At 40.9% G+C, this 27,574-nt stretch overlaps 2 protein-coding genes across 2 annotated transcripts; both read right to left on the bottom strand.

Annotated features, from left to right (window-relative positions):
* Positions 1–8,537: 8,537 nt before the first annotated feature.
* On the bottom strand, positions 8,538–9,482 carry LOC123796718 (olfactory receptor-like protein OLF4). The gene has a single exon (XM_045804221.2). It carries the CDS (start codon positions 9,480–9,482, stop codon positions 8,538–8,540), a length of 945 nt encoding a protein of 314 aa, XP_045660177.2.
* A 9,085-nt stretch (positions 9,483–18,567) lies between these two features.
* Positions 18,568–19,539, bottom strand: LOC123796710 (olfactory receptor-like protein OLF4). The gene has a single exon (XM_045804216.2). The coding sequence runs from the start codon at positions 19,519–19,521 to the stop codon at positions 18,568–18,570; it is 954 nt and encodes a 317-aa protein (XP_045660172.2). The 5' UTR covers positions 19,522–19,539.
* Between the last annotated feature and the right edge of the window lie 8,035 nt (positions 19,540–27,574).

Below are 27,574 nucleotides of genomic sequence, written 5' to 3'. Positions count from 1 at the left end.
TTCCACAGCATCTTGGGGACGGTGGTGGAGGTTAAACAGATGTCTACAAAGGACAGGTTGGCCGGGAAGAAGGACATGGGGGTGTGGAGGTGGGAGTCTGAGCCGATGGACAGGATGAGGAGCAGGTTTCCAAACACAGTGATCAGGTACACGGAGAGGAAAAGAACAAATCTGAGGGGCTGCAGTTCTGGTCCCTCTGAAAATTCCAGAAGAAGGAATTCTGACATCCTTGTATCATTGCCTAATTGCACATGGTTGTACGACTATCAGCAAAGAGGAAAAAGACATCATTAATTTTTCATGAGGAGCATTTCTCAATTGGCACAAATGCCACAATTTATATTTTATAGTCAAAAAAATAATTTAAGTATTTTGTGTAGGGATTGTCCCCCTTGAAGAGATTCCCTCCCATCCCATCTCTGATTAGGCATTGGGTCTCATTCCCCACCTTCCCCCACACAGCTCCTGCGTTCTACTGTTTTATTAAGAACATCTTTTGTGCATTTGAGGAATATGACTGAGTGTCAAACATGTCCAGGCAAAGTCTAGGCAATCAGTACAGGATCCTGAAAACCAAAACCCACTGTAATCCAATTGTGGAGAGAGAGCAGAAACAAATAAAATAATAATAATACATTAGCAGTTGACAAGCGCTATGAAGAAAACAAGAGTATATATCAAGGAGAGAGCCGATATGAGTGTTATTTTGTAATTGGTTTTCAGACAAGACCAGCAAACAAGGTGGCATTTGAACAGAGGCCCCAGGGAAGTGAGGGCAAGATCTGCAGTCATGTCTGGGGAAGTGTGTGCTGGCAGAGGGAATGGCGTCTGCAGAGGCCCTGAGGATTCGACTACTTTGAGCTGTTGAGTCCAGAAAAGGAAGCAAGCGTGGGAAGGGGAATAAGCAGGAGAGTGATGAGAGATAGTGTCAGGCAATTTCAAAGAAGTAGTGGTCTCTCTGCTGATTCAACTTCAAGAAGAAAGGAGTCACTCACCCACGCTATATACTTCTTGTATTTTATAATCTACTTGCGAAGGTATCCTGTAATGGAAATAGAGCCCCTCCTGAGTACGGTCTGGTGATGGAGTTCAGGCCTCTGTATTATACGAGTCACCTAGAAATATATTACACTATGTGCCCTTGCTCTGAAGACTGGTCTCACTCCACAAGGCACACACACACAGACATATATACACAGACACACAGACAGACAGACAGACACACACACACACTTAGACATACCCCACATCATTGCTCCCTGGGCTGTATTCTGTTTTTTTCTTAATGTAAATACCTTTTTTTTTAATGATTTTTTATTATATTATGTTAGTCACATACAGTACATCCCCGGTATCCGATGAAAGGCTCGATGATTCATTAGTTGCGTATAACACCCAGTGCACCATGCATACGTGCCCTCCTTACGACCCATCACCGGTCTATCCCATTCCCCCCGCCTCCCCTCTGAAGCCCTCAGTTTGTTTCTCATAGTCCATAGTCTCTCATGTTTCATTCCCCCTTCTGATTACCCCCCCTTTCTTTATCCCTTTCTTCCCCTACCGATCATCCTAGTTCTTATGCTCCATAGATGAGAGAAATCATATGATAGTTGTCTTTCTCTGCGTGACTTATTTCACTTAGCATTATCTCCTCCAGTGCCGGTGTGGTCTGAGAATATGCAGGGGATAATTTCAATCTTTTGGTATCGGCTGAGACCTGTTTTGTGTCCCAGAACATGGTCTATTCTTGAGAATGTTCCATGAGCATTAGAATAGAATGAGTATTCTTTGGTTCTGGGGTGTAGTGTTCTATAATATATCTATGAGGTCCAACTCATCAAGTATGGCATTCAAAGCCTTTGATTCTTTGCTTAGTTTTTGCCAGGGTGTTCTGTCTATTTCTGAGAGTGGAGTGTTGAGGTCCCCTACTATTAATGTATTTTTATTTATATGTCTCTTTATTCTGGTTAAGAGTTGCCTTGTGGGGGCGCCTGGGTAGCGCAGTCGTTAAAGCGTCTGCCTTCGGCTCAGGGCGTGATCCTGGTGATCCGGGATCGAGTCCCACATCAGGCTCTTCCGCTATGAGCCTGCTTCTTCCTCTCCCACTCCCCCTGCTGTGTTCCCTCTCTCGCTGGCTGTCTCTCTGTCACATAAATAAATAAAATCTTTAAAAAAAAAAAAAAAAAAAAAAAAAAAAAAAAAAGAGTTGCCTTGTGTATCTTGCTGCTCCCCTGTTGGGGGCATATATATTTATAATTGTCATATCCACTTGTTGAATACTTCCCTTAAGAATAATATAGTGCCCTTCTGCATCTCTAACTATAGTCTGTAGTTTAAAATCCAATTTATCTGATATGAGAATTGCTACCCCAGCTTTCTTTTGAGGTCCATTTGTGTGAAAGATGGTACTCCATCCCCTTACTCTCAGTCTGAATGCATCTTTGGGTTCCATATGAGTCTCTTGTAGACAGCAAATGGATGGCTCATTTCTTTTTATCCAATCTGCAACCCTGTGTCATTTTTGGGAGAATTTAAGCCATTCACATTAAGACTGAGTACTGAGAGATATGCTTTTATTGATGCCATGTTGCCAGTAAAGTATTTTTTGTATTGGCTGTGACTTTCTGTTCTGTATCACTCTTGGGGCCTTTTTACTTTTATAGAATCCCCCATAATATCTTCTGTAGAGCTGGTTTCGTGGTTACGAAATTGGTTAGTGACTGACGATTCTGAAATGTCTTTATTTCCCCATCAATTCTGAATGACAGCCTTGCTGGGTAAAGGATCCTTGGCTGCATGTTTTTCTCTGAAAGAGCTTTAAATATGCTCTCCCAACCCATTCTCTCATTCCAGGTCTGTGTAGACAGGTCTGATGTAATTCTGATGCCTTTGCCTTGGTACGTGAGAAATTTCTTTGCCCTGGCCGCTTTCAATACTGTATCCTTGGATCTAATATTTGCGAAATGCACTATGACGTGTCGTGGCATAGGTTTGCCGTGGTTGAGCTTGAGAGGGGTCCTCTCTGCCTCTTGGATACGAATGTTTGTTTCCCTTGCTAGATTAGGGAATTTTTCAGCTACAATTTGTTCAAATATCTCTTCTATACCTCTGTTTTTCTCCACCCACTCGGGGATGCCGATGATTCTAACATTCGATCGTCTCATTGAGTCAGTAATCTCCCGTAACCTACATTCGTGGGCGTGGATTTTTTTAAGACCATCTTCTATTTTCATTTTTTCCTCTATTAACCCATCCTCCAATTCACTAACCCGTTCCTCTGCTTCTGTGACCCTGGCCTTCAGAGCCTCTAGTTTTGCCTGCATTTGGCTAATAGAATTTTTAATTTCTGTCAGATTCACTCTCATTTATGTCCTTAGGGATTCTATATTCTCAGTAACCTTTTCGTTAATAGTTTTTTCAATTCTACTCATCATTTTGACCATCGTTACTCTGAATTCCATTTCTGATACTTTGGTTACATCCATATCCATTATTTCTGTGGCAGAGGCCACAGACTCACTGTCTTTTCTTTGCTGGGGGGGGGGCTTCTCCTTCTTGTCATCCTCATGAGGAGAGGTTGTAGGGTTGTCCAGAGCCCAAATTATTGACTGGGTCCCAGGTCGTGCCCCTTGTTTTATAGGGATCTTAGGAATGTGGGCTTCTTCTTTAAAGATTTTATTTATTTATTTATTTATCTGAGAGAGAGAGAGACAGACAGTCAGCAAGAATGGGAACAGAAGCAGGGGAGTGGGAGAGGAAGAAGCAGGCTCCCAGCGGAGGAGCCCGATGAGGGAGTCCTTTCCGGAATGCCGGGATCATGCTCTAAGCCAGAGACAGGCGCTCAATGACTGCACCACCCAGGCGCCCCGGGTTGTGGGTTCTTGATTTTTCATCCTGACTTCTGTGTTCTGGGGGAGGGTCCTGCCACGCCGATACTCAGGCAACCCTGTTTGGGTAGAGTCTCCGTGTCCCCTGCGAGGGGGGATGGGGATGGGCACTCTCTGAGCCGGTATTTCCAGGCTTTTGTTCTCTGGCGGCCTATCTGGAGGTCTGCTGTGCCTCTTCTAAGAGTCAGAGCAGCAGCGGCCGAATTTCAGTCTCTGTCACAGAACAGAGGGATTGCGGCCCGTTCTCCACTGATGTTCTGTCCACGTTAACTCTGTTTCTATTGGTGCTGCTCAACCCTGCAGCGTCCCGGGATGTGCGCCCCACACCCGGCGTCCCTGCCCTCACTTCCAGGGCCGGCGCGTCTCTGTCCTTGGTGTTTCTAACGCCCGCCAGCTGCCCCCATGCACTCCCAGATCTCCCAGTCTCAGTCTGGATCCCGTGAGCACACCGGGATGCTGGAGTTCTGTGAGAAGCCTGGTGGCGCAGGCACCCAGTTCAGGGTCAGTCTGCTGTTTCGTGGGTGCCGACCGCGAGTCCGCCCGCTCCCCCGTGCAGGTGGCCCGCCAGCTGCCAGCCGCCCCGCGTGTGCTCCGGGAGCTCCCAGTCTCAGTCTGGATCCCGTGAGCACACCAGGATTCCGTTGTTCCACAAGATGCCTGGTGGCGTGCGCTCCCGGCTCACCAGTCTCAGTCCGCTCTCTTGCGGGTGCTGTCCATGAGTCCGCCTGCTCCCCCGCCAGGTGGCTGCCGCTTCCCGGCGCCCGAACGTGGCGGCTCCCTCCCCCTTCCGTTTATCTTCCAATATCTGTGAGCGGTTTCACGGCTCCCCGCTTCATACCTCAATACTCAGTGCTGGAGATGTTCATTTGTAGAGATCTAGATGTATCTTCCTGTGTCTCAGGCTGATTCCATGGTTATTTAGGCTGGTCAGGTACCTATCCAGCTTGACTCGGGGGACCAGCTGAAAAAGGGGTCCCCTACTCCTCAGCCATCTTAACTGTCTCCCCTGGGCTGTATTGTTACCATAACTCCCCATCCCTGGCCGAAGGATGAACCTGGAGCAGCAGTAACTCAGGCTGTCCTGATCACTGTTCATTCCCCTAAACAATATAAAATGCTACCTGATATTCCAATTAGCAAGCTTCCCATGGACAGACATATTTATCTACATAAAATTTAAAACATTTTATGGACAATATATCCAACCAAAAGTCAATAAACAATATTCTGTCAACTGCATTGAAATAGCACTAGCTGAAGAATAGGCATAGAGTTTATGGACATATAATAATAATAGGCAGCTAACAATGAACCTGGGGATCAAGTACATAAATATTTGCTTGCTTTAAGAAAACAACAAGAAATCTATTGCACACTCATCAGCCTATGAGACAATGTAAAGATCTCCAGTGTTGATTTGGTTAGAATTTTTGAAAAGATAGCAAAAGGAAGTTCCTCTAATTTTGCTGGCAGAAACGTGAACTGTTACAATGTTGGGAAAACAATGTAAAGACAGCTATTAATATGAAAATACACATATTCTGGGGCGCCTGAGTGGCTCAGTTTTTAAGTGTCTGCCCCTGGCTCAGGGCATGATCCCAGGGTCCTGGGATCCAGCACCACATCGGGCTCCTCCACTAGGAGCTTGCTTCTTCCTCTCTCCCACTCCCCCTGCTTGTATTACCTCTCTCGCTGGCTGTCTCTCTGTCTGTTAAATAGATAAATAAATTAAATCTTAAAAAAAATTTTTTTTCTTCAGCTCAGAAATTGTCAATATTGACACTATTGACATTCTGGTCCAGACTGTTCTCTGTGGTGGCCTGTGTCCTGGGCTTTGTAGGATGTTTAGAGCATCCCTGGCCTCTCCTGACACCTCCTATGTGACTCCAAAATCCTCAGTACCACCCTGGGGAACAATATTTCCTCCAGTGGAGAACCAGATATTTAATATAATGATCTCTGAATATTTTTTAAATTTTTATTAAGTTATGTTAGTCACCATACAGTACATCTTTAGTTTTTGATGTAGTGTTCCATGATTCATTGTTTGCTTATAACACCCAGTGCTCCATGCAATATGTGCCCTCCTTACTACACTTCACCGGGTATAGTGTTCCAAAACAACTGTGTGAAACAAAATTACATGAGAATCTAAAACTAATGTATATGAAGACATAAAATAATAATTCAGTGCTATCAAGATGGGTCACTAATTCCAGATTAAATGACCAAAGACTTGGCATAAAAGACATATGAGAGAATGATCTTTACAATCGGGGAGCAGGCACTCTTTAAGTGATAATTTCGTCTTACATAAAGCTATATGGAATCAAATATGCTTATGAAGGTACAGGCAATCTTGAGTCAAATGGAAAGAAGAGATGATGGTCAAAGATGATGCAACTGTTAGAAATGGATCTCATCACACAGAGACAAAAGGACCCTGGGGAATAACAGAGATGCAGAAACAAGCAGGAAATACGTATCGAGGTGATTTCTTAGCACTCAATGTACAAAATGCCATTTATTTTCATTTTTGTTTATTGCGAGGACTGGCAAATGAAGAATATTAGAGACAGCTCAATGTTTCCGGATGGATAATATAAAAAAGCAATATAGGGAACACCATACAACCGAGGGACAGATTTGAGCCCACACTACTAATGAGCACAATTCCCCACATACACGTCTATACATACACACTGGAACTCGATGCAAACAGCTACGTTGGTAAAACAAGCACAAAACCCTCCTCGAATTCCTTGTTTGAAAGAATGCAATCCACAACAGGAATAAAATCCCCCTGACTCCACTTTACAAATGGAAAGACCTGGTAGAGACAGTGTACAATACAGAAAACCAAGGAATAACTAATCCATAAATATATTCAGCTCCCCGGGTAATGAAATCATTGCAAAGAAAAGCTCCTTCATATAGTTTTCATTCTCAGATCATTGTTTTCATGTGAATACCCAGAGTACATGGGACCCTGTGCAAATGTATGTCTCATGAATTACTGTTGTAAGGTCCTATCTCCAAGCAATAAATCAGTCTAGGTCTTTCTCATCAGTATGGAAACAGAGTCCAATATGCCCCAATTTAAAGACAAAAAAGAAATGCCCTGACTTCACTGGACATCCCTCCAGCCCTAATATTCCTACTCTAATTCCAACCCTCACTGGTTTGTTCTACTTTTACTGGAAATACTTTATGCCTCCCATCCCTTCACTTCATTGTCAGCAATCACCCATGTACTGCTGACCTCAAAGTTCACTTCGTTCTTTAACATCATCAATGACTCCATTAATGAGCTCATCAGGCAAGCAAATAACCATAGAGATCTCTGGGTTCTGGGCTAGGTTGTTGGCTGTCAGGTGACCTCAGGTCAATGCCCCTGGCTTAGATTGTGTCAGACTGTTTCCTGCAGGACTTGCCGGGCTCTTGGACTCACCTTCATGGGAACTCTGAAGGAGGAGTCTCCATGTGGCAGTCTGAATTCCTCCTGGGTGGGGATGTTGGTGACTAAACTCCATCCCCACACAAGACGGCAGGAAGGAGGCTGCTGTCAGTCTCCCGGCCAAGCTTAGGACTCCAGAAGCAAAACCCAGGTCCCATCCAGCCCAAGGTGGCACAGGCAGAGGGACTGCCACACAGGAGATATTTAGAGCTTCCTCTGTCTGTTCATGAGGCACGTCTCCCTCCTGTTCCCCCAACCCCTAAGCACATGATTTCCCCATGGGACACTGGTGTGGACAAAGGAAATGTTTCCTGGAGAGTCCGTGTTCCCAACAGACCAGCTAACCAAGTGAATCCAGAGTCAATTACCCTGTCCTCAGGAGCTCTGCTGCTACCAGAGGTCGGACCTTCCAGCACCTTATCCAACCCTGACTTCAACTTTTTTCCAAAGTCTGGGACTGAGCAATCTGTCTGGATTAGATATCTTGGATCTCCAAAATGCTGGCTTGCAGTGGACACACAGCCCCGCTGTCTACAGAATATCACTGTTTTCCTTTTCAACAAGGAGAACTAAGTGTTTTGATATAATCCTTGAGCCTTGGATGCCTGGGTGGCTCAGTCGGTCGGCCTTCGGCTCAGGTCATGCTCCCAGGATTCTGGGATAAAGTCCCACATCAGGCTCCTTGCTCAGGGTGGAGTTTGCTTCTCCCTTTCCTGCCGCTCCCCCTACTTGTGAGTGTTCTCTCTCTTTCTCTGACAAATAAATAAAATCTTAAAAAACAAGCAAACAAAAAACTTGAACAAGACATTCCTCAGCTTTATGAGAGATTTGCCAAATGATTAGGAATTTCATACTTGTAAATTAAGAGCCGTCATTTGGTCCCTTATTGTGACGCATTTGTTAATAGTAAGAAATACATTTAGAATTTTTTTGCACTATTTTATTATCTTGGAATAAAAAAGTAAATAAATTCTTCCCTGTAGCTTCCAGAATGAACCAAGTCTTGCAGACGTCTTTTTAGCCCAATGAGAACCATTTCAGACTTTTGACACTGTGACTTTTCAGAGCATAAATGTGTCTTAAGCACTAACACAGTCATCCTACATTAGCATTAGAAGTTGAATACAAACATTTATCCAATAAAATTTTGCTCAGGAAACTGAGATTAAGCAATGTTCGGAACTTGTTCTGTCCTATGACAATTGGCCACGTTGCATCTCTGTCACAAAGAATGCTTTCAGAGCCCTCTTTATGTCTCTGTTCCTCAGGCTGTAGATGAAGGGGTTCAGCATGGGGGTGACCACCGTGTACATCACCGAGGCCACGGCACTTGCGTGGGAGCTCTGGGTAGCAACAGAGCTCAGGTACACACCAAGCATCGTACAATAAAATGAGACAACTGAGAGGTGAGATGTACAGGTGGAAAATGCTTTATACTTGCCCTGAGCTGACGATATTCCACGTATGGAGGAAACAATCTTAGAATAAGAGTAAAGAATCCCAGCAAAAGCCCCACCACCCAGAAGCACAGATGCAAAATACATCACCATGTTATTAAGAAAGGTATCAGAACAGGCAAGTTGGATCATCTGATTGAGTTCACAGAAAAAGTGGGGGAGTTCCACCTCTGTACAGAAGGACAGCCGCAGCACCATTAAACTTTGTAACAAGGAATGCAGGATACAGATGACCCAGGACACCAGAAGAAGCAGTCCACAGAGCCGAGGGTTCATAATGACCATGTAGTGCAGGGGGTGACAGATGGCCACAAAGTGGTCATAAGCCATCACAGCCAGGAGAAAGACGTCCAACACGGCAAAGACTATGAAAAAATAAATCTGAGTAATGCACCCAGCATAGGTTATGACTTTGCTCTCTGTCTGTATGTTCATTAGCATCTCGGGGACGGTGGTGGAGGTGGAACAAATGTCTACAAGGGACAGGTTGGGGAGGAAGAAGTACATGGGGGTTTGGAGGTGGGAATCTGAGCCGACATCCAGGATGATGAGCAGGTTTCCAAACACAGTGATCAGGTACGTGGAGAGGAAAAGCCCAGATAAGAGGGGCTGCAGTTCTGGTTCCTCTGATAGTCCCAGAAGAAGAAATTCTGAAATTCGTGTATCATTGCCTGGTTCCATGTGGTAGAGTGACTTCATGGACAGAGGCAAATAGCATGATTAATTTACACACACTTGTATTACACATAGATTTAAAATACTACATTTTCAATGTTGTAGTCCTTTCATTGTACTATTTTGTGCATGGATATGGTCCATTTCAGGGGATCGCGTGCACCAACATCGTTATGATATTTTTATTCTAATAACTTTTTTTTTGCAAAAGGCCATGTATTCCACACTTTTAAATAAAAATTATATCAAATTCCAGAAATACAAATTAAGTCCTGCTCAAGTCCTGCCATCATCTAGGCAAGGAGAATATAGGATGGTAGAGAAAAAAAGTCCCTAACATTCAATAATGGAGACAGAATACATTAACAAATAAGAAAATCAATAGCATTTCAGATCATGGCAGGTGGTATGAAGAAAAGGAAAATAGGGATAAAGCAGAGAGTGAATAGGGCATGCTATTTTCATGGGTATTTAGGCCAATTCTGTGAACAAGGTGACATTGGAACAGAAATCACAAGTAAGAGATGGAAACAGATCAAGGATTATGGGGGAAATGCGTGCCCCGCAGAGGGAATGACCAGTGCAAAGGCCCCGAGGAAGATACCTGTTTCCAAGGTTCAATTCAAAGAAACAAAGTCAGTGCTGCAAGGGGAATGAGCAGGAGGGAGACTGAGGAGAGACACTGTCAGACATGCTGAGGAGGGAAGTGGCCTCTCTTCTACCTCTGAACCCTCAAGGCACAGGGACTTCCTTGTCCACACTTCCTCTCCCTCTGCGTTCATTGTGTTACAAAGGCATCCCATGAATTGAACCATATCTCATTCTTAGTGGCCTCTCTTGATCGAGTTCTGCTCCCTGTGTTGTGTCACCTTGGGATTTATGAGTCCTGGCACCCTGTTGTGGGGACTGCTTACACACCACAGTCACACAAATATAAGACACCATCCTCTCCTGGGTTGTTATTCCCCTGTCTTTCTCTCCCCTACATCTTGATTATACCAGGAATGGATCCAACACATGTAGGTCAGATCAGTGACCTTTCCTCTGCAAAATGCAGAATTGGCAATTCTTAAGCCTCCCATGGGCAAATAATATATTTAAATATTTGGATATAGATATAGGTATAGATATAGATATCCCAAAAATTGACAAATGGGTTAAAGAACACTTCACAAAAGGAAGTGTCCACAAACAACAAAAGTTGGGCATTTTTATATCAAGCATGGAAGACATTTTTTCTGTACGTCCTGCATCATTTTTTACCAATTCATTCTATGTGGTCTGATAGGGGATGAGGTTAGTCCCTTTCTTCCTTCTCTATGTGGCATCTTTTATTGATATTCTTGACCTTTGGGTATTGATCTCTCTTTTACAAACCCAGTGGGCACACTCTAATCCTCATTCTGGATTTCACCCAATGTGCAAAGTGGTCCACAGGTCATGCTCTATAATACTGCCCACACCATGACAATTCTATCTTTTTGTACTCAATAATTAGTTCATATCACTCTGTCTGTGGATATTGTTTCATATACATATTTATTACATTGTGCTCTGTCCTCACTGTTATGATTCATGAATTAAAAGTGCAGGGACTTCACTTCCTTTTGTTTTTGTTTTTGTTTTCACCCAGTTTTGTGAATATATGTTTTTAATAAAAAAGCCCTAAGAATATGGATAGGTATAGGTTGAACAGAATGAGGGAGTTACAAAACCAGGTGAGAATGTAAATTGAGTGGTTCAAAACACCTGTTACAGGGGCGCCTGGGTGGCACAGTCGTTGAGAGTCTGCCTTCGGCTCAGGGCGTGATCCTGGTGTTCTGGGATTGAGCCCCACATCAGGCTTTTCTGCTAGGAGCCTGCTTCTTCCTCTCCCACTCCCCCAGCTTGTGTTCCCTCTCTCGCTGGCTGTCTCTATCTCTGTCAAATAAATAAATAAAATCTTAAAAAAAAAACACCTGTTATAGGCAAAATTGCATGAAAAACCAAAATGAACTAAAATAGCATATAAAATAGCAATCATTAATGATATCAACATGGATCAATAATTCAACTGTCAAAGTCCTAGACACAAAAAATATAATATATAATGTTCCTTGCATACTCAGTATTTATTTGTTAAATGAGTTAGAAATTAGGTTTCAATGTATAGGACACATGGGAAGGCTGTATTTCAGTTTTGTTGGAAAAGGTTGAATTTCTCAATAAATGCTGGCATAAAGGGATATCTGTCTGCAAGAATATGAAACCTGTCCCCTCCCTCAGATCTTACAAAAAATCCCAGAGGGCTTATGACATCAGGGTAAGAGTAACCAGACAATATAGTAGAATAGCAACAAAACTACATATAAAAATTACAGGTGGGCAAAACCACTGAAGAAAGCAAGAAACTCAGAAGAAAGAAGGTAGATATATTTACATAAAATATAAAGTTATATATGGTCTAAATATGTTCCAAATGTCAATTGAAAAACAATGATCTGAGGAAATCATTTGAAATACTGATAATGTTTTAAAAATAAAAGAGAAAGAGAGAGAAAATAACATATAGTCATATAATGATAAAGGCCAATCAGAATAGCCATCAAATATATGAGGTTGGTTGAACCACAAGGACACTTTAAGAAAACAAGAAACATCTCGATCACCAGCAGCCTGGGGGGGGTAACCTTACAGAGCTGTTATATTGTTTGTGGTTGAAACTTATTTTATTTTCAAGATCTCATTTATTCACTTGAGAGAGAGAGAGACAGAGAGAGCACAGGCAGGTGGAGAGGCAGAGGGAAAGGGAGAAGCAGACTCCCTACTGAGCTGAAAGCCCTCTGTGGGGCTTGATCCAGAACCTAGAGATCATGACCTGAGCTGAAGGCAGATCCTTAACCACCTTTGCCACCCAGGTACCACTGTGGTTAAAACTTTTAAACAGGTAGCCAAGGGGTTACTGTGAATTTGCTGCAGGAAGTAAGTGTTACAAGGGTGAAGGCAGAAGCTGAAGGCAGCTGTGCTCCAAATACTGATGGTCTTCACCCCAGGGCTTCTCTGTCTCTGCGCCACGGACATTCTGGCCAGAGCCTTCCCTGGGGTGTGGGGTGTCCTGTGCATTGTAGGATGTTTAGACATTCCTGTCTCCATGCACCCCTCTCCAATACAACAGGAAAAGCTGGCTCCAGACAGTGATCAGTGACCCCCCCAGGGGACAAAATCACACCCAATCAGAACCACACAATGAGTGTAACAAGCTCAACATACTTTTTCTAGCATCGCTATAAAGCAGTTTAATAATAAAGAATACTAAAGACCATCAAACCTGTGAGTAGCAGTCACTCGGTGAAATTGACATTAGTGCTAATATTACATTAATTATTTAATCAAGCAAACCAACAAACAGAGGGAACACTTGCTCTGGGCTAAGTTGAATTGGCTCTCCGGTGGTGATGGGTCAATGTTCTTGGCTTCCATTCTCTCTGACCCTGTCATCCATGAGCCACTGGGGTGTTGGACTCACCTGGCTGGGTGTGTGACAGGAAGGTGTCTGTGGAAGTCTGAATTCCTCCCTGGACAGCAGATGATAGAGACTAAAGCTCTGACCTCAGCCGAGACAGCAGGATGGAGTGAAGCATTGGCCCCCAGTCAAAATTAGGACTTGGAAAAAACAGACAAAATGCACGGCCCTTCCCATCCAAGGTTGCACAGGCTGATGGGCTGGGGACTAGGAGGTATTTATAGCTCCCTGTGTTTGCTCATTAGCACATTTCCCTCTTGTGACTCCAGCTTCTATGCACATGATTCCCAAGTGAAGAAGTCCTCTGGACAGAAAGGATATTTTCCTAATGAATCTTAGTTCCCAAAAGACTAGGTTAGAGGTCAGGTGAAATCAAGTTTTCTTTTCTTTCCTTTTCTTTTCTTTTTTTTAATGTCCTTTTCCCTGAACTTGTCCCTTCCTGGCATGTGAATCTCCTAGCATCTTACCTCAGCTCCAAGTTATAATTTTCTCCAAGTCTGTGACCCTGTAGCCACCTGGATTAGGTCTCTTTATCTTCAAAGCATTGACATGTGGTGGGGACCCTGCCCGGCTGTCTCCAGACAAGGTCTATTCTTCTTTTCAATAAGGCAGAGAAGTGAGTTCTGATAATAAGTCTTGACCACTACACACATTGGCTTCAAGATACATTTGCCATTACAGTTAGGAATTTCCCACTTTATAACAAGTAAAGAGCTGTCACTTAGCCCTTTGTCATAAAATGGTTGTAATTTTAACAGACGTGTTTAGGTCATTTTATGTAGTATAACATGAGCTTGTATCTCACAGGGATTGTTTGATTAATTTTTATAAAAATCTTATCCCTGAGTAAGTGAAGTACATTAATGAATGCCAATCTACATTGTAGAAATGGTGCTTGGTGGTGTCTAGTAATCTGTCCACATTGAATATATGCATATGTTGTGGGCCTTGAGTGTCATTCTGTCAGGACACTTCCAGCTCTCAAGATCTGGGCTTGTGGTTCTCAACCAGGTCCCTGGGGATGTCTGGCAATGTCTGAAGGGAAGCTGCTGAACACTTCCAATCCAAAGGAAAGCACTCCCAAAATATTATCATTATTATTATCCTACCACAAATGTCAACCATAAAACTTGCCAAACCCATCTAGACCAGTATCTCTCCAATCTTTGCCTGTGAATCCACACAGATCCCGTTATAAATGCAGGATCTTATCATAGGTCCAGGGTGGCCCAGGCAGTCTGTTCTTCCAACAAGCTCCTGGGAGATGTTGATGTGCGGATCTTGGTATGTGGATCACTCTTTATCAGCAAAGCTGTGAGTCTGGGTTAGAGATAGGTGTAGGGAGTTTTATGTCTTTTGAACCAGACATGGCCATTGCATGCAATTATGATGGAAACCTGTATTCACTCATTCTTCAAGCTGTGTAAAGTCTGTGTTTATTGCTTTTATAAGTGACTAAAATAATACACATATGAAAAAGACTTTGTAGTATGCAGGATACCGCCCTCGCAAATATTACCGGGTCCTAATATCCAGGGCCTTTAATGTGTTACTTGTTATAACAAAGACGAGTTAAGGTAGCAGATTGTACAGGGTTGGTAATCAACTGTCATTACGATAAAGAGATTAGCCATGAGTGTCCAGGTTGACAAAGATAATCACAATAGTCCTCTGAATGTTCAGGAAGGGGATAAATGAGTTGGTGTTAGAGAGTAGGACATACTGGCTCTGAAGGTTGAGGAAAATCCATGAGCAATGAATGCAGGCAGCCAGCAGGAGAGATTGGAGTTGGAAGGAACTCAGCCCTGCAGACATCTTGCTATTAGCCTGATGAGATTCCTTCCATGCTTCTTCTCCAGAAAAGTAAGATATATGTCTTCCCTTAAATACATATATATATTTAAGCAACTACTGTGGGGATATTTTACAGTGGCAAGAGGAATCTCATATCTCATATACACATAGTCAATAAAATTATTTGAGGAAACAGATTTTAGGTCTTCCAATTCACTCATAGCTTCATTTGGATAAGGGCAATTTGCAATACAGAACCCACATTAAGTAGATAAAAAACTTAATCTATTTGGAGATATTCTGTCCCATCAGCTGGTACAATGAATTCCTCCTGCCTTAAATGTACATGTGGTCTGACTACGAGGCCTTTGAGACACTGACATAGGAAAGAAACTCATGATCTGAATTAAGGTCATCCATTGTCATTTACAATTTTGCGCCTATATTTCTTTTTTATGTTTTTTGTTTTTTTCTGCATCCTTTTCTTTCATGTTGATTAAACATTCATTCTTCCCACAATCACTACACTTGACTATTTTCTTTGGAGTAAAAAATTGATTTCTGCCCATTTCATTCTTTTCTTACAACATTCATATGATTTTCTGTTTAGCATTGCACATTGCCTTCATAAATAAGAAAAGAGGCTCAGGGATTTGAAATGTTAAACAATTACCTAACAAAACAGTTCAAGTTTATGCAACAGTCTTAATTATACATACATGGAAACTTGCTCTAGGTGCTCTTCATTTTGGGGTAGCTCCATTAATTCATCAAATTCTACCCTTTAAATATGCAGTTTATTGTGTGTCATTATATCCCAATATTGAATTAAGTGGGAAAATATCTATGGCACATGGATTTGAAATGTTAAACAATTACCTAACAAAACAGTTCAAGTTTATGCAACAGTCTTAATTATACATACATGGAAACTTGCTCTAGGTGCTCTTCATTTTGGGGTAGCTCCATTAATTCATCAAATTCTACCCTTTAAATATGCAGTTTATTGTGTGTCATTATATCCCAATATTGAATTAAGTGGGAAAATATCTATGGCACATGGATTTGAAATGTTAAACAATTACCTAACAAAACAGTTCAAGTTTATGCAACAGTCTTAATTATACATACATGGAAACTTGCTCTAGGTGCTCTTCATTTTGGGGTAGCTCCATTAATTCATCAAATTCTACCCTTTAAATATGCAGTTTATTGTGTGTCATTATATCCCAATATTGAATTAAGTGGGAAAATATCTAGGCACATGTATAAGGGTAGGATCTAGAGCACAGGTAGCTGACTCTCCATTGAAGGTTTGCAAGATAGCTCTTCTTTTTCTTTTTTAATAATTTTTATTTTGTTATATTAGTCTTCTAACAAGGAAGGAAAGCAAGTGTTAATTATGAAAGTAAGAACAGTGGAATGAAATTCAAATAATTCACATAAGTTCCGTTAAATTGTAAAGAGTTTGTTTTCTTGAAATAAAAATGTACATGAATATACATACATTTACTTACACACAACACCTAGTCTTGAACATTCTTTGGACCCACCAAATTATTTTCACACATTTCATCTTGCCTTAAAACATCCCTGGAAGTTAGGTTTATGATTGCACATTGCCTTTAGAATATAACGAAGGCTTGAGGGATTACACCCTAACAATTGCACAATGAAGTAGTGAGAGCTTACTGTGCACCTTCTTGAGTTCTATGGAAATGGAATTATGCAGCACGTACCCATGATTTTTCGATGGCTCTTTCAATTCCCAAAGTTGTACACTTTAAATATGTACGATTTATCACATGCAGTAATGCTCCAATAATATAATTAGAATTTAAAAATTCAAGGGGTGCATGACTCAGGGTCAGATCTGGAGCACAGGTAGCTGGGTCACACCTATCGGGGTGGGAGAGCTCTCTTCCAACTGTGGAAAAGCTTCGGTCACGTGTGGATGCTAAAATAGTGGAATTAAAGTAAGACAATTCACATTTGAGAAACATTTATTTTGTAGTTAGATTACCTACATATATGAAAGGAGTAAAATGACGTAAATTGGCCCAAGACAGAAGAGCTCTACAGACACACACCTCATAGATCAGCCTTAGAAACACAAGGTAGAGAGTCACAACTGAGTTCAGACTCATGAGGAGTCCGGCAGAGATCAGAACAACTGCCTACCCTACAATCCCTTTGATAATAAAGACAGTATACTAGCCATTTTCTTAAGATTTTATTTATTTACATGAATGAGAGAGAGAGAGCAACCTAGGCAGAAAGCATTAGTGGCGGGATGGGGACAGAAGGAGAGGGAGAAGCAGAGTCACCATTGAGCAAGGATTTTGATAAGAGGCTAGATTCCTGGACACCTGAATCATGATCTGAGCCAATGGCAGATGCTTAACCAACTGAATCACCAGACACCCCAATCCTAAGCCATTTTATTTTAGGATGTTTTGTATGCAGCAATAGCTAAGTGATATAGTAATCAAATCAGGCAGAGCACATGACATTGGTAATAATCTGATTCTTTTTATTAGGCGTTTGTTCTGACACTTGAAATTAGCTTTCAAGATGACTCTGTTCTTCAAGTTTATCACATGTAACTGTATTATAAAAACGACTCCATTGAAACCCCTCTGAGGTAACATGGAAAGGTTGGAAGGACATGCATGTGTGCACAGAACCTGTGACTCTGAATCACATCCTGGACAGGATCCAAGCTTGCTGGTGAGTTCTCCTGTGGTTATGAGGATCATATATAATGGGTGATACTGATAATGTTCATTCACTGACCCTTTAGAGGTTATGGCAAAATTTTGAATAGTAGGAGATTCTTCATTTAGAGAAATGGAAGAAATCATATTTGTCCGTAGCACTGGAAAATTTTAACCAGAATCCAGAAAGTAATTTAATAGAACACCCAAACATGCCAAGTTTTTCATCTTAATGAATACACTTTACAAATGGACTTTGATATACCATAAGTCAACGAATACATGAAGCACCTGAGAAAGAAATATTTTACATAGCAATAAATGTGTATGTTAATATTTGCCTTATTGTACTTAAAGCAAAGGTCGATTCTAAGGCCATATATTGTTACTCTATTTTATTCATATTTGTCTTTATCGGTAGATTGCACTTGGAGACATCTATTTTATTATTATTATTATTATTATTATTATTTATTTATTTATTTTTTGCAGTGACTATGGTAGGCATACTGGACACAAGCTGCATAACAGGGCAAGATCCTACATGTAGAAAATTCCCGATATTAGCTATAACCACAAGTACGCCAAAGTCTGCATTCCCAGGAAGAGCAGGGAAGGTAGTGAGATACAAAGGAATGATGCTCACAAGAGTGAAGCACATGGTCTCAGATTGTTCTCTGTTATAAACTTACATAAACAGCTGTGGTGGCCAAGAGTAGATTTTCCATAGGTGTGTTATTTAGTCACACAAAAGAAAAAAAATTGTCCGTATGAAATATTTTCTTTGAGAAGAAATTATTGTTAATAGAGTCATATAATCCTTTGGATAAGCGAGACTGTCCAAATAGTTCACATCTGAGATTAGGAATGACACTGAGACAGTAGGAAAATGACAAAGGGAAAATCTCTTGGATGTCAGAGTTATCACAAAGGTTCAAGTGAGTTATGTAAATTATGCTGAGAGGGGAAAAAATAGAAATTCCTGGAAAAAAATAAAAGAGGTATGTCCACTTCCACAATGATCAAAGCATCTCAAATTTTGGATCAGGCTTTGGGCCCAGGAATCGTGGGCACTTCTTCAGCTTTGGGGGATTGTCCCTTTTAGAGCTGCCATCCCAGAAAATCTCATCAGAGCCTCCTTTATTTCTCTGTTCCTTAGGCTGTAGATGAAGGGGTTCAGCATGGGCGTGACCACCGTGTACAACACTGAGGCCACTGCACTTGCGTGGGAGCTCTGGGTAGCAGCAGAGCTAAAATAAACTCCTAGGCTCGTACAATAAAATAAGGAGACAACCGAGAGATGAGATGCACAGGTGGAAAATGCTTTATACTTGCCCTGAGCTGATGAGATCCCAAGGATGGAGGAAACTATCTTAGAGTAAGAGTAAAGGATCCCAATGAAGGGACCAACAGCCAGCAACATACCTGCAAAATACATCACCATATTATTGAGAAAGGTGTCAGAACAGGAAAGTTTTATCACCTGAATGAGTTCACAGAAAAAGTGGGGAATTTCCACCTCTGTGCAGAAGGACAGCCGCAATGCCATGGAAGTGTGTAACAAGGAATCCAAGACACTCAGGACCCAGCATACCAGAACCAGCAGTCCACAAAGCCAGGGGTTCATGATGACCATGTAATGCAGGGGCTGACAGATGGCTACAAAGCGGTCATAAGCCATCACAGTCAGGAGGAACATGTCTAATCCTGTAAACAGTATGAAAAAATACATCTGTGTGATGCAGCCTGCAAAGGTTATGGCTTTACTCTGAGTCTGGATGTTCAGCAGCATCTTGGGGATGGTGGTGGAGGTGAAACAGATGTCAGCAAAAGACAGGTTGGCCAGGAAGAAGTACATGGGGGTCTGGAGGTGGGAGTCTGAGCTGATGGCCAGAATGATGAGCAGGTTTCCAAACACAGTAATCAGGTACATGGAGAGGAAAAGCCCAAATAGGAGGGGCTGCAGTTCTGGTTTCTCTGAAAATCCCAGAAGCTGAAACTCTGAAATTCCTATATAGTTCCCTGACTCCATGTGTTGGAAGTGACTAGCAGCATAGGGAGAAATAGCACAACTAATTTTCAAACAAATTGTCATTGCTCACATTGTGGAAGTGCCACAATTTCTATTTTCCAGTCAAGAAACTAATTACAATATTTTGTGAGTAGATTCAGGCTCCTTGAGAGGATCTCCAGTTCCTCTCTGATTAGGAATTTTCATTGCAACATCAGATGTTCCCCAAAAGATGAGGTACTTTACAGTGTCAGTAAGAAGTTATTTCATGCATTTGAGGAATATGTGGAGCCTCAAACATGTTTTGGAAACCCTGGTCATAGAGTGCCGAAAGGCAAATGTCCCTACAATTCAATGATGGTGATAGGGTAGATGCATATATAAAGATTAAATAATCATGAGATGGGGAGAGATGATATGAACAGAACAGAAGCAGCTTAAGGGAGAGAATGTGTCAGGTGTTATGTTGGGTGTTCAGTCAAGGTTGGCTAAGAAGGCAACATTTGAAAGGAGACCTCATAAAAGAGTGGGTGGAAGAAGGGAGGTCTTTCTGGTAGAGGGAAAGGCTGGTGGAAAGGCCCTGAACAAGTAATTTGGTCAGAAAATTGAGGCTCAGAAGGAAGCCTGTGTGTTGAGGGAAATGGACAAGAGTGATGAGAGAGATGTCGTGGCAGTGAATTTTGTAGAATCATGTGACCTCATAACTGATTAAAGTTCAAGACACAGGGAGTTCCTTTTCCACACTGTGTACCTCTTGCATTTTGTTATCTGGTTGCAATCAGCATCTTGTCCATTGAAAATCCCTCCTTAGTATCTTCTGTTGATTGAGTTTGGCCTGTGTATTATAACGGTCATCTTGAAATAGAGGACCCTGTATATCCCTGCCCTAAGGACTGCTCTCACTCATAAAGATGTTCACCCACATGAGCACACACACACACACACACACACACACACACACACACACACACACACAGTGTCACATATACACAACACAGCACACCATGTCCTCCTGGTGTGTGTTAACTCTATGTGCCTCCCACCTCTGCCCAACCCCCTCCAACACAGTGTTTAGGATTTGGATGCATACACATCATATTACCTTTCCCATAAAAAATGTAGAAATAGTACACAGAAATTCCTATTCACAGCTTCTCAGGGACAAATCATCTTGGGGCTCCATTTTGGAATGGCCACTTTCTGACCTGTGTGTAAAGAAACATAAAAAATTGTGTTCAACATTTGGGGTCATTTCTGGTTCCATACACATATTAGATTATTTGTTCCAGCTCTGTGTGAAGTGCTGGTGGTATTTTGATAAGGACTAATTTGAATGTGTAGATTGCTTTGGGAGGCATAGACATTTTAATAATATTTGTTCTTCCAATCCATGAGCATGGAATGTTTTTCCATCTCTTTGTGCCTTCCTCAGTTTCTTTCATAAGTGTTCTACACATTTCAGAGTACGGATCTTTTACCTCTTTGGTTAGGTTTTTTCCTAGATACCTTATGGGTTTTGACACAATTGTAAACAGCTAAGAGACACATTAAAAACTGGTTACATCATTCATCATCAGGCAAAAACAAATCAAAACCACAACGAGATACCACCTCACAGCAGTCAGAATGGCTAAAATTAACAACTCAGGAAACAATAGATGTTAGGCCAGATGCAGAGAGAAGGGAACCCTCTCACACTGTTGGTGGAAATGCAAACTGATGCAGACACTCTGGAAAGCAGTATGGAGTTTTAAAAATTTTTAAAAAGAGCTACTGTACCACACAGAGATTGCACTGGTTGGTATTTATCCAAAGGATACAATGCAGTGATTCGAAGGGGCACATGCACCTCAATGTTTATAGCAGCAATGTCCACAATAGGCAACATATGGAAAGAGCCCAGATGTCCATCCACAGGTGAGGGGATAAAGAAGATGTGGTATATATACACAGAGCAATATTACTTGGCCATAAAAGAATCAAATCTTGCCATTTGCAACGATCTGTAGGGAGCTAGTATGTATTATGCTAAACAAAATAAGTTAGAGAAAGACAAGTACTATATGATTTCATTCATAATTGGAATTTAAGAAACAAAGTTATTAACATAGGGGAAGGGAAGGAAAAATAAATAAGATAAAAACAGAGAGGGAGGAAACCATAAGAGCCTTGCTTATAGGACAGAGAGTGAGGGTTGTTGCGGGGGAAGTTGCGTGGGGGAATGGGGTAATTGGGTGACGATCATTAAGGAGGGCACTTGATGGGATGAGCCCTGGGTGTTATATGCAACTGACGAATCATTACATTCTACCTCTGGAACTAACAATACACTATATATTAATTAAATTGAATTTAAATAAAAAAAATAAAAAACAGCAGCAAAAAAAATGGGTTCAATAAACAGAACGATACAAAGAGACAGAAGGAAGGAGAAATGAGATGGACAAAAAGACTAAAATGATCTAATAAGCTCAGCTGTTCCGATAGACTGTGAGGAAGGAAAGCTTCCTTGGGGCTAGTGGCATCCAGTCTTGGTTACACACCATTTATACCCAGCAAAGATAATAAGAGCAAAATCAGATTTGTTCACAACACAAAGTGGTGACATCTTTATGGTGTGAATCACATTACAGATGAACATCACAAGAGGAAAAAAAAATCAACATTTCACAGAATTTGGGCATTTTCATTGCCAGAGAGCAGACAGGAGAAGACTTTTCTTCCCCTGCTTATTCCATATTTGTTTGGCCCATTGTTTTTTTTTTTTTTTTTTTTTGGTTCAATAGAGGATGAGGTAAGCCCCTTTATCACTTTTATTTGACATCTTTTTGTTTTTTATTTGCCCCCTTCTTAGCTTTTGGGTTTTAGTCACTTTCTTGACAAATCCGATGAGCAGAACTGCCCAAGGTTCTGTTCATAGTCCAACATGCAATGCCCTCCCCAGACTCTGTGAAATCCTACACACCCGGTGGCATTTTATGTACAATTGTATTAAACAACATTGAAGGGACTTTTGAGAACCAAATGAAACAGGATCTACAAGAGCAGTAACTGTATAAAATCAACATGGAGAAAAATTAAAATTCCCCACAACCTTGAAATAAAAGCATATTACATACAAAGTTCTTGGAAATTTTTGGAACATAGCATATGTTCTTTTAGTATATGTTGAATGAATCAGGAATTCGGTCTCTTTATATATGGACATTTAATACATGACAAAGCTGCATTTGGATATAGTTGGAAAGATTGGAGTGTTGAACGGAAGTTGGCTCAGACAGCTTCCTACATAGAAGGAATGTCAGTGGTTCCACATCTCACACATCTCACAACAATCAGAAGGAGTAAACCCTCAGTGGAACAGTAACCGTTCCATTTTAGATGCACATCTAGAAAATACAAATAAAATCCACAGATGGACAAAGCATCATAATTAAGGCAAAAGTCTCAGAAGTAAGAAGATAAATACATTTGAATACATAAAATTTAAAACTATTTTATGGCCAACAATATCTGATTAAAAGTCAATAGAGAAACTCTGATTTACAACAATTATTTGAAATGTTGATAATTATTAATAGGCATATAATATGTGGACATATAATGATAATAGATACATGAACATGGTGATCAAATACATGAATCTTTGCTGGGGCTCCCTAATAGCTTAAAAAATCAAGAGAAATCACATTCACACCCAGAACCCTGAGAAAACATTCAAAGAGCTGTCACACTGGTTGGGGTTGGTATTTTAAATCGAGTAGCAAATTCCTATTGTCTAACTTTGCTGTCACAATTGTGAAGTGTTACAATGTCTTGGAGAAGCTCTGAAGACAGTCACAAATATTAAAAATCAGATGTTCTTTGGGGTGGCTGGCTGGGTCATTCAATAGAGCATGGGACTCTTGAGCTTGGGGTTGTAAGTTCAAGCCCCATGTTGGGTGTAGAGATTACTTACAAAATTAATATTTAAAAAATACAGATATGCTTCTAACTCAGGGTTTCTCGATCTGTGCACTATGTGCATTTGGGGTAGTTTCTTCTCTGTGGTGGGGTTTGTGTCCTGTGTACCGTAGGCTGTTTAGAGGGTCCCTGGTCACCAAACACCCCTTCCCAGTGTGACAGCCCAAAATGACTTTGAATATTGTTCAATGTGCCCTGGGCACAAAATCACCTTTGGTTGAGAAAAATAGTTTTAACTACTTAAAAAGTATTTTTGTGGCACATATATTTAATAATATTTCTCGTTAAATAACAATTTAATGAGGAAAAGGCAAAAGATCATCAAAAGTGTAAATGGCACAGCCACACCATGAATTATTATGCAGGCACTAAAATAATGACTCAGGATTACACTGGATGACTAGAGGGTCTTGTATAAGGTACTCCTGAGTCAAAAGGACTAGGGCAGAAAAGCTAGGAAAAAAGGGTGTGCCAGAACATAAAGAGTACTTATGATATGCATAGGTGCCTTTTCATACATTCAAACTGAAAGGGTGTGAATGTGTATGTGTGCACAACACAGAAAGTTTTAAAAGAAATGAAGACTTTTAAAAGAAAGAACAGTGAAAATGCACTTATTTTAAGCAGAGTGGCTCAAAACAACTGTCTGAAATGAAATTGACGGAAGACCCCAAACCAACTTCGAAGAAAACGATTTAAAAGAGTAATACAGTAATGAAATTGACATGGGTCCAAATTTAATTAGATTGCCAAGGACTGAGGCATAAATGAATTTGAAAAAGCCTTTTATTGTGGAAATAAGCAGTATCTAAAGTTTTAGTTTCATCTCACATAAGCAGATATGGGACAAGTGTGCTTATGGAAGGTAAAGGTGATTCTTGGGCAAACATAAAGAAGAATCCCTTTTAAATGACAGCAGTTCTATTTTAGAAATAGATCCAATAATAAAAGGTCAAAAGGAACAGTAAGGTATACAGAGATGTGAACACTACTTGGAATATATGTATGAAGGGTGATATGTGAGTAATAACTGTGCAGAAGGACATGCACTTTCAGTGTTTGGAAAAAAAGGTTTCAACAAGTGAAGAATATTAAGGTGACAGATCAATTTGTCCAGAAAAACAAACAAACAATTAGAAAATCAGTGGATAAAGAAAGGGGGGTGGAAATCAGAAGGGGGAACGAAGCATGAGAGACTATGGACTCTGAGAAACAAACTGAGGGCTTCAGAGGGGAGGGGGGTGGGGGAATGGGATGGACTGGTGATGGGTAGTAAGGAGGGCATGTATGGCATGGTTCACTGTGTGTTATATGCAACTAATGAATCATCAAACTTTACATCAGAAACCAGGGATGTACTGTATGGTGACTAACATAATATAATAAAAAATATTAAAATAAAAAAAATTAAAAAAAAAAGAAAATCAGTGGAGAGAATATATTATGAGTAACTCATAGACTTTCCACACAAAATTCAGACACTCACACATGCTGCACAAGTACATCTACACATAGAGAATAAAGCAAAATGGCAAGTAGCAGTTGGTGAAAAAAAACCAGCAATACTTTGCTTGAAAGAATGCAATAAAAAACAGGAAAAAGCCACTCCGACCCCACTATGCAAACACCAAGGACTCCCACAGACAATTTTCAAAGGAGAAAGTGGGTGGCGAGCTAAGCCAGACCATGTTCAGGCTCACAGGTAATGAGGTAATTGTAAAGGAAGCTCATTAGCAGACTCTTTTCCACATAATCCATATACAAATTTTCATTTGAATACTGAAGAAAGAGGAGGTACTGTGATATGTTTGTTTCATGGACCGCTCTTGCATAGATGTACCTGGGAATATTTTTTCGTCCTGATTTTCTTCACAGTAGAGAAATGTAGTCTAATATGTCCCATCTTAAACAAGAAAAGACATATCCTCATTTCACTTTCACTGTATATCCCTCAAAAGCTAATACTTGAGTTCTCTACTCTGGTTAATTGCAAAGATCCTTGGTCTCATGTTCTACTTTTACCCTTCCCATCCCTCAAAAGATTGGGTTTCCCTGATTATGATTTACTAGCTAATGCTGAATCTTGAATTTCTGAGTTCCATGTCCACTTCTATTTTTAGGATCATAAATACATAAATGAATCAATCATAAATTTCTTAATCAAGCCAGTGAACAGCCACAGCAAACTCTTAGCTCTGGGCTAGGTGGGAATGGCCCTCAAGTGACCTCAGGTAAATGCAGTTGACTTTCATTCTCAGACCAACTGTAGTACCTACTGGGCAGTAAAACTCACCTGGATGGGGACTCTGAGAGGAAGGTCTCGACATGGAAATCAAAATACCTGTATGGTTGGTAGATAATGGAGAATGAAACTCTGTCTCCAGGCAAGAGACTGAACTTCAGTGCCCCACCCAGAATCAGGACTGCACAAGAGACGACCAGGTCCTGTCCAGTCCGAGGTTGCCTGAGCTGCGGGACTGCAACAGAGGAGGTATTTACAGCTGGTTCGGTCTGCTCATTAGGATAATTTCCCTCCTGTTCCTCCCACCTGTAGGCACATGATTTCCCTGCGGGACACTAGTGTGGACAGAAAGGACATTATTCCTGTTGAAGTTCTGTTCCCAGGAGACCAGTGATAAGCCAGATGCAGTCAGTTTTGTTTTGTTTTTTTTTTTACTCTTTTTCTTTTCTTTTTTTTTAAGTACTATGTCAAATTTTATTTTATTTAGAATTTTTTAAATAATATTTTTTATTATATTATGTTAGTCACCATACAGTACATCCCTAGTTTTTTATGTCAAGTTCCATGATTCATTACTTGTGTAATTTACTCTTTTTCTATAACTTTTTCTGCCTTTCAGAGATCTAAACTCCCAGCCCTTATCCCACTCCTGAGTGAACATTTTCTCCTGTTTAAGACGGAGGAATAGATCCAGACTAGGTCCACTGGGTCCTTCAATGCACTGACTTAATTGTGGTGGAGACACAACACCTAATATATCTAGAATGTTACTTTTCCCTTTTTCAACAAGGATGAAAAGTTTGTTCCTTTAATATAAATTCTTGGACACTACACTCCTTGGCTTCATGATAATTTTGCCAAAACAATTAGGAATTTCACAATTCTATCACAAATTCAGAGCAGTTAAAATGTCATTATAAAATGTTTGCTAATTATAACACATATATTGAGATATTTTACACACTATAATCCAAGTTTAGCACCTTAGAGGAATTGCCTGATTTAGTTTTTATAAAAGTCCATTCTGTGGTAAAACACTAGTGTGAACTCCATGCCCCATGGAGAAATGGGGTTTGAAGAATTTAGTGATCTTCAAAAAGTTATCATTGCAGAAAGAGATGGGTGCTGATTACATTTGTCAGGTTGCTCCCAGTTTTCAATCTCTGTGCCAGTGGTCCCAATCAGAGGTGGTTCTTTTCCCCTGAGCACATCTGGCAATGTCTGAGGGACACTACTAAACACCTCCACTGAGCAGGACAGCTCCCAACACAGATAATGACCCTGCCTCAAAGGTCAGATTGAGAATGTGAGAAAACACAATCTAGACCAGCACTTTTCCAACTAAATTGCATAGGAATCACCTAGGATTCTTGCTGAAATGCAGATTCAGCTTTAGCGGGTGCTGGTGGGCCCAGGAGTTAAGCATTTCTAACAAGCTTCTGAGTGATGTTGATGCTATAGGTCATGGTCTGTGGACCACTCTTTGAATAGCAAGGCTGTCATCCTGTGATAGAGTAAGGGACAGGTGGTATTAGGTCTTCTTCATTAAAAAAAAAATGTTTGCATAAAACTTTGAGTAACAAATGTATCCAGTCATTCTAGGGGCTGTGACAAATTCTGTGTTTATTTCTTTTATATATGGACCCTTGATGGGAACCAAATAAAATACTTTTATTATTTTTATTTTTTTAAAGATTTTATTTATTTGACAGAGAGAGAGAGAGAGAGAGAGCCAGAGAGAGAGGGAACACAAGCAGGGGGAGTGGGAAAAGAAGAAGCAGGCTCCCAGCAGAGCAGGGAGCCCGATGCGGGGCTCAATCCCAGGACCCTGAGATCAGGCCCTGAGATGAAGGCAGATGCTTAACGACT

This window comes from Ursus americanus, chromosome 14 (assembly GCF_024610735.1).
Source record: "Ursus americanus isolate L20-20 chromosome 14, mUrsAme1.1.p, whole genome shotgun sequence".
NCBI lineage: Eukaryota > Metazoa > Chordata > Mammalia > Carnivora > Ursidae > Ursus > Ursus americanus.
This window is presented reverse-complemented; position numbering and strand designations above follow the sequence as displayed.

Bases quoted from the DNA above. Each gene is read 5' to 3' on its own strand.
- LOC123796710 (XM_045804216.2), bottom strand. From the start codon at position 19,521: ATGGAGTCAGGGAACTATATAGGAATTTCAGAGTTTCAGCTTCTGGGA.
- LOC123796718 (XM_045804221.2), bottom strand. From the start codon at position 9,482: ATGGAACCAGGCAATGATACACGAATTTCAGAATTTCTTCTTCTGGGA.